This window comes from Bison bison, unplaced genomic scaffold (assembly GCF_000754665.1).
Source record: "Bison bison bison isolate TAMUID 2011002044 unplaced genomic scaffold, Bison_UMD1.0 scf7180017864508, whole genome shotgun sequence".
Classification (NCBI taxonomy): domain Eukaryota; kingdom Metazoa; phylum Chordata; class Mammalia; order Artiodactyla; family Bovidae; genus Bison; species Bison bison.
Genome location: NW_011495064.1, coordinates 10835409 through 10843298, shown reverse-complemented (window position 1 = coordinate 10843298; position 7890 = coordinate 10835409). Strand labels below are relative to the sequence as shown.

The 7890-nt window shown below is 52.2% G+C and overlaps 1 protein-coding gene across 1 annotated transcript in view; it reads right to left on the bottom strand.

Moving 5' to 3' along the window:
* The window catches only part of PCGF1 (polycomb group ring finger 1), a 2384-nt gene extending 651 nt beyond the window's left edge, over positions 1 to 1733 (bottom strand). The window contains exons 1-6 of the mRNA XM_010829714.1: positions 1595 to 1733; positions 1068 to 1173; positions 757 to 909; positions 533 to 604; positions 301 to 406; positions 88 to 121 (exon numbers count right to left, since the gene is read on the bottom strand). Coding sequence (XP_010828016.1) covers positions 88 to 121; positions 301 to 406; positions 533 to 604; positions 757 to 909; positions 1068 to 1173; positions 1595 to 1687 — 564 coding nt within the window. The 5' untranslated portion in view covers positions 1688 to 1733. The remainder of the gene's footprint in view (positions 1 to 87; positions 122 to 300; positions 407 to 532; positions 605 to 756; positions 910 to 1067; positions 1174 to 1594) is intronic.
* Positions 1734 to 7890: the final 6157 nt, after the last annotated feature.

Here is a 7890-nt window from a genome sequence, read left to right as displayed (position 1 = left end):
AGGGACAGGAAGAAGACAAGATGTGTGAGGGAAGGGTCATGGAGTGGTGAGTCTCCTTAGAGAGGCCCTCCCCTCAGCCCCTCTTACCTGCAGGATGCTTTTATTCTTGTCTTTGCCAGAACTGGGAGGAAACACACACAGGTTAGGGAGCCCTGGCTTTTCCCCTGCCCCCCACCCAGAACTAGGATATACTCTCTTGAATGGAAGACACTCCCTTACTGCTCGCCTTCTCCCTGGGCCCCTCCCTGGCTCTGGGTCATTGTCATTGTCACTTCAGATAGCCCATGACCTATCCTTCACCTCAGCCGCTCCAGGCATAGGCTCAGCTGCTCATCATAGCGATAGTAGTGGGCTTTTGAGTGGTCGAAGCTGCTGAAGGGGAGGCCAAGGTTGCTCAGGGCTGGCTCTGAGAAAGACAGAGTAACAAGGAAAGTGGCAGGTGTTCCACACTCCATTTTCCCCAGGGGGCAAATCTGGGCAGGAGGAATGCTCTGGAGGCTTTACCTTACCCTCCTGCTACCAAGCAACATACCTTCCCCACTGGGCTGGGTGACCCGGTCCAAGCCTCGGGACTGGTAGAATTCTCGGATGCGTTTCTCTTCACCTAGAAGAGGGTAGTATGGGAAGTAAAATATAAGCCCTCTCTCATACTTTGTTCCTTGAGCTGTCAACCTCTTTACCAAAGCCCTTGCCACCTCAAGCTGCCACACAGCAAGAGTGCTCTAGAGGCCCCTCAAAGTCAAGGTGGTTACTCACTGTCTTGCAAGCCTGGCACTAGTTTGTACACGATGTCCTGCATGACCCGGTCCAGTTTGAGGTTGAGCAGTGGTTGTGTTTCATGGATCTTGATGTTACACATGGGGCAGTACTTGCTGGTTTGGAGGTACTTCACAATACAACTCTTGCAGACTGCAAGAAGAGAAAGGCAGACTCTCAAGCCTCCTGAAAACTTGGGTTTATAGGCTGGCTGCGTTTCCTGGGTGGTTAGGGCAAGCAGCCTAGAGGCTGACAGCCAGCTTAGTGGGATATAGGGCTTGGAAGAAACAGCCAGGGTTCTGGGCACTCACACGTATGAAGACACTCTGTTATGGTGGTGGCATCCACGAAGTAGCCTGCGCACAGGCAGCAGACGATGTGCTCGTTCAAGTCTTTGATCTTTACTCGTACTTCCTCCTGCGGACACACCTTCCGTCAACGATCATTTCCCCAACCCCAACCCGTGTGCCTTCACGATCTGAAAGTCGCCACTCATCAGAGCCCACCGCCAACTCTGCACCCAGCGCCGTCAGCTGATTAGCTCCCAGGGGGTTGACACACCCCCTCCGCCCAGCAGAGGGCTCCGTGCACAGCAGGGGTTCTCTCCAGCCTGACTCACCCGACCTTCCTTTCCCAGGGGAGCCTACAAAACGTCAGCGGCGCAATGCGCAGGCGTCTTAGCCTGGAGTTTGGCAACCCAATCGCAATCGCGCAGGCGCACTGGGCACCCTGTCTCTGCGCAGGCGCACTGGGCGCCCTGCCAGCCACCGCCCGTCCTCTAGCCGGCCCCAGTTCGCACTGCTAGCCGATCGCAGTGGTAACCCTGCCGCCCCTTCACCTCGTTCCGTAGTGGGTCCATCTTGTACACTGACTGGAGCTGGTTCCGAAGCCTCATCGCGATCGCAATCTGGCCCCCCTGAGGAGACGCCATCTTAAAGGCTGATCTCGGCCTGCTACTTCCGGTGCCGCCTGCGGGGCGGGACTTGTCGCCCCGCAACGAAGGCTTAGGTCTTTTCGGATTCGCTGACCCTCTGTAAGGCCCCGCCCATGTCCTTTCTCCCCGTGTGCTCACCTGAGCCCCACTGGCCCCTCCCCCTCCTCAATCTGTAATTAGGGAGTCCAGGGGGTTCGTGGGAAGGGGTCCTATCTCCTCGACCTTCTGTAGTAATCGTCATAGTAGACCCTACATGATCTCGGGACTGACTTTTGGAGCCTGCAAAAGACTGCCGCCTTCTACCCCAAAGGCCCGGCGGTCTCCGCCCGCCACCACTCAGGGTTGTCGATCTCCTGGGGCGACGTCCCTGATAAAAGAAACCCCTCCGGGTCCCCTGTTTGTGTCCTACTACGCGCCCGCATTACGGAGCTTCATCCCGATGGCAGGCCTTGTGCCCCCTCCACAGCGGAGGTTTCTTGGAGCTCTGCGGAATCTCGTAGAGGGTGGCGGGGAAGGAGGGACCCCAGGGACTTGGTAGTGATCGTGCCCACCCCCATCACTCCCTTCTGCCGCCGAGGTTGGGGGGGCAGGCCCTGGTTAATGATGATGATTCAATCATCGGCGCCTGCGGAGGCCTGGGACAGACTAATGCAGAGCAGATGCCCAAGGAGGAGGGGAGGACGGCTAGGACACTACCACACATGGACACGCTGAGGCAGCGAGCTCCTGCCTGGTATAGATCCAGTCCCATACTTGGGGAGGATGCAGGGGCACTAGACCTGGTACACCGACGTCCCTAGGTACTTTCTAAAAAGTGGGATTCAAAATCCAACGAAAACAAGGATAAGATTACTGTGGAGTATTAACATCAAGTACAGTTGGACAATCAAGAAGCGAGAGATACCAGCGGAGACGGGGAAAAACTTTCTGGAGGAAGTGGGTCTTTGTGTGGGCACAATTAGAGATTGGGAGTAGGGGAAAGAAGTGTGGTGGAAATAGAAAAGAAAGGCACAGTGGAGAGGGGCCTGAAAGAGGATAAGGTGTAGATTTGAGAGCGATGATAGAGAAGAATGAGAAGAAGCAGAACCTTATGGAGTTGGGACTTTAGTGTGAGGGCAATAGGGAAAAAAAAAAAAAACTTTTCTGAAGAAAGAGGGTTATCCTATGAAAGAAACATATTCATTTATCTTCAGAGTGAATTAGAGGCAAGGAGTTATGAGATAAGTGATTTTTAAAAATAACTACTCGCTATAGCCACTGCTTCAGAGAAGGCAATGGCACCCCACTCCAGTACTCTTGTCTGGAAAATCCCATGGACGGAGGAGCCTGGTAGGCTCCAGTCCATGGGGTCGCTGAGAGTCGGACATTTACTGAGTGACTTCACTTTCATGCATTGGAGAAGGAAATGGCAACCCACTCCAGTGTTCTTGCCTGGAGAATCCCAGGGACAGGGGAGCCTGGTGGGCTGCCGTCTGTGGGGTCGCACAGAGTTGGACACGACTGAAGCGACTTAGCAGCAGTAGCAGCAGCAGCAGCATAGCCACTGCTTACTTCCCTGTTCCAAGATGCCATTATCTCTTCTCTGGGTGACTGCAGTGGCTTCTTGCCTGCTTTCTTGCTTCTACTTTTACCCTCTTTAGCCTAGTCTAAACATAGCAGCTCACAGTGATTCTGGTAAAACATGAATCAAAATCCAAAAGGATACATAGAAAGTTTTCTTGAGTTGACAGATGCTTATTATCTGGATTGTGTTGATGGTTTCATGGGTGTACACATTTATCAGTGTATGAAATTGCACATTTTATGTACAGCTTACTGTATGTCACTTTTGCCTTAAAGTTGTTTAAAATGTAAAAATCAGGTGTATTTCTGTTTAAAACAATCCAGTCATTTTCCAATTAGAATAAAAGCCTTCAAGACTGCTTGGTCTCTCACAGTCACTCAGTCTCTCCAAACACACAGGACCTCCCACTGTTTTTTCCGCAGGTACACCAGTATACCTACTGGTGTCCCCTACTTGAAATGCTCAGATATCCAAATGGCCCTTTTCTTCCTTCAGGTCTTTACTCCATGAGGCCTTCTGTGATCAATCTAGATAAATCATCATCTCCTACTCTTATACTCCGCCCCCTTCCTTGCTTTATTTTTCTTCTTAGCATTTCTGAGTATATGGTATACATTTTCTTTTTCAACTGCCTCCCCCACTGGAATGTAAGCTATTCAGTGGTAGGACTTTTGTTGTTGTGTTTACAACTATATTTCCAGTGCCAGGCACACAGTAGCTAGTACGTAGTACCAAGCACATAGTACCTTCAATCAAAATTTTGTGGATGAACACATGAATATGGGTGGTGGTGATGATGGCCTATATTAGGCTTTTTTTTAAAGAATATATTTTTACTGTGCTGAGTCTTCATTGCTGCACAGGCTTTTCTTTAGTTGTGGTGAGTGGGGGGCCACGCTCTAGTTGCAGTGTGTGGTGGCTTCTCTTGTTGCAGAAGATGGGCTCTAAGGCATGCACAGGCTCAGTAGTTGTGGCTCCTGGACCCTACAAGCACAGGCTCAGTACTAGTGGCACGCAGGCTTAGCTAGAGCATGGCTCCGGAGCATGTGGGATCTTCCTGAACCAGAAATTGAACCTGTGTCTCCTGCACTGGCAGACAGATTCTTTACCACTGAGCCACCAGGGAAGCCTGGCCTATATTAGGGTTTTATCTGTGGAAATGGAAAGGAAGGGCTGTGTATGAAACATTTCAAAGAATAATAGGAGGAAGTGAATAAGGAGCTTCGGGGGAAGCATTTCCTCCAGCTTGTTGGACTAAGGTGGCTAGAGCAAAAGCAGGTAGAGCTGGCCAGAAGACTAGAATAGTGGGATGGAGCACAGCAAGGGTCGCAACCAGGGACTGAGGTCACAGAGTTTTCTGGGTAGATATATTAGATGGAACTATTGGAAAGGATGAAAACTGAGCAGATGTAGATATGGGTAAAGCTGAAGTCTGAGCTCTGAATGCTCACAGTCTTCAGTGGAAGAAGAAAAGTCAGTGGAGGAAAAAGATAAGCAGCAACTGTGAATGTCCAAAGATGTAGAATAATACAATATTATGGGAGCCAAAAGAAGGGATACCTCAAGAAAGAGTTGATGGTCAACAAAGTAAAACATGTCAGAGAAGTCTTGGATAATAGACACTGGATACTGGATATCTCTGAGATAGGGTCCATGTAGTGAAGCTAACTTACAGTGGATTAAAAGAATAAATACTGAGGAAATGGAGACAATGGATATGGGCAGTAAAGGAGAAAAAGAAACATAATTTCTCTTGAAGAGTTGGGCAAAAACTTTGTCCAGACAGTAGAGACCTAGACAGTTGGCAGTAGGAGGGACTAAGTTGATGAGGAAACTGATGATATAGGAGTGGGAACCACCTCAACCATGGAATACTGCACCAAGAGCAGGATGGAAGAGAAGATGCAGGAAAACAGGCTAGGAGTGTGGCCTCTCCCTGTGAAGCTGCAGGTTTGAAGAGTTGGGCAGCTACATGCATGTGAGATATGGTGACATGGATCCAAGGAAGTCCCTATGAGAGGTGGGGGTGCTGACTCCAGAGCCTCTCTTCAACACAAACCAATAGGAACCATGCTTTTCATAGAGTCAGGGAATCAGCAAGGTGGAGGCAAACTGAGAAACTCCTAGAACTTTGGCTGACAGAACTGGATGCCTTTTGTCCTTGAAGCAGAGCACTGAAATCTTTTTTTAAATTCCCAGAATATGTGCGTGTGTGTGTGTGTGTATATATATATATATATACACTACCAGGTTTGTGCCCATTCTCCTCTAAGGATCAGTTGGGCAATCTCTGGGTGGCACAGCCATCTGTGCTGACCTCGAGGCAGGATGTAGAATAAGGAGGTATAAAGGTCTGCACGATGCTACGTTTTTCACTTGCATTGATTTATTCAAGAAGGATTTTATTCAGCTTGATTGGAGACACACTAGTGCCCACTCTCTCCTCCTAGGGACCCACCTCTGGAGTGGCAAAAGAAAGTGAAAGATGCTCAGTCATGTCCAACTCTTTGCATGGAATTCTCCAAGCCAAAATACTGGAGTGGGTAACCTTTCTCTTCCCCAGGGGATCTTTCCAACCCAGGGATCTAACCTAGGTCTCCTGCATTGCAGACAGACTCTTTACCAGCTGAGCCACAAGAGAAGCCCCCAAGGGAGTGGGAAAAGGGACTGACAAATTCCTAACCTGCCAGCCAGTCCTCTTCAGAGTTATTTAATTTACTGTCTCCCCAGGCTCTTTGTTCTCATCCAGGGGAATCCAGCCCATGCTATCTATGAAGGGTTTGCCTGAACAGCAGAGGTTTCATGCTGTCTAGTAGTCCAAGCCCTTACCTGCAGAGAAAAGATGCTTGGAGTTCTGTGAAGGCTTAGGGAAGGTGATATTATTTGTCTTCTGCACCAAGACAAAAACAGTTACCAAAGGGCAGTACCTCCCCACCCTCAACCCTTTCAGAAGATTGTTGGCAGGGTGGGGGAGAGCTGGATAAATGCGTGATGAAGGTAGACAAGTCTGGGGAGGATGTTGCGTGTTATTAATGCCCACTGCCTCCCTGCCCCATTGTTCCCTGCCTCAGACTTCACCTTGAGGCTTCTGTGAACACTGAGGTTTTGTGTGGGGAGAAAGCCCTTCTTCCTCTTCCTTATCTTCCTGCCCAGATGCCCAAATATCACTCCTGGTTCCCTTGAGAGAAAAGACCTCTTACCCTGCCCTAGGCTCCAGGCTGCCAGCCCATCTGCTAGGGAGAAAGGAGGGGCAGAGTTTTCCCCAGAAGATCCTGGAGAATCAACTGGAAGATCCGTGCTCCCAGGGAGACCCAGCTATTAGACTTAGAAGGCACTTCAGCTCACAAGGGTCACTGGCAGTCAGGATCAGAGCACCTGAGTGGGCTGCGGTGGAGGGGCTAAGGACTGCCACAGCAGGGCAGGGTCCTTTGGCCACCATGTGTCTGAGACAAGCCAAGCTGCTCATCGGGTGCCCACCCTCCGAGGGATGGTAAGAACATCCGCCTCCAGGCGCCCAGTCTCACCGGCTCAGAGGCGCCAGGATTCCCCCCCCAACCCCCGGGGCCGGGGCGGGCCGGGGAAGGTAATGTAATTCCGACCCAGCTAACCCGATTATGGCGGCCTGCACCCGGCGGGTGGCGGCAGGGGCGGGTCTAAGGCTCAGGGGCCCGGCAGGCCCGGGGTCCCATCCCGGGGAAGGATGCAGAGTTCACACGCTCCCAGCTCCTGGGTCCGCGGCCAGAGGTCACAAGGTCGCTGAGCGGCTTCGGGCTTTCCCCACCGCCCTTCTCTGACACGCTCCAGGCACAATTTCCTGGGCTTGGGTGGGGTGAAGCAGCTCTGTGAAATGAGGCGGTTGGGATCCTCCGAGGACTTCAGTAAGGTTCCAAGTGTCGCCTGTGGCGATTTCGTTGGAGGCTGGGCAGGAGTGTGTGAGAATAGACTTCCTGGGCGAAGAGCCGGGGCGCAGAGTCCGCGTTGCTGGTTCCCTGTCGGGGGCAGAACGCCAGCCTCAAGTCCTCACCGACCTAAATTGGCTCGGGTACAACCACGGGTCCGCTTTACACCGATTTACGGAAATCGAAATTCTAAGAAACACTGGACGCCCATTACTGGCGCTCCGGAGAGAAGCTGGGGCCCCTACGGGAGAGGCCGGGAGTAGCACCAGGATCACTGGCCCAGTGATTCCCCGCCCTAGCTCACCGGACACCCCGCCACACCTCCAACTGTCCTCTTCCCCAGCCTCCAACTCGCCGGCGCCGTTCCCCAGCCGCTTCCCATCGCAGCCAGAAAGCCACAACGAAATTTGGTCTTCGAGAGCATTTAGGCGGGGGCCACAACGAATCCGGGAGTCGTCAGGCTGGACCCATCGGGAGGCGAAGAGTGGGGGCTGTGGGAGGCGGCACCTGCAAGGAAGTTGGTGAGGAGAGGAAACCCAGAGGCGGAGGCCAGTGAGGATGGAGTCGCCTTGCGCATCTCGGCTGACTCAGCGCGCAGCGGCCGGAGCTCTGGCCCCTCCCGTGCAAGTTCATAACACACTCGCCACCTTCCCCCCTCCAACACCCTCACCACTCCCGCCGGCCAGTCTTGCCCGCGCTTGGAGCAAACAGGCGTCTCTTCCCCTTTAACGGCCCGG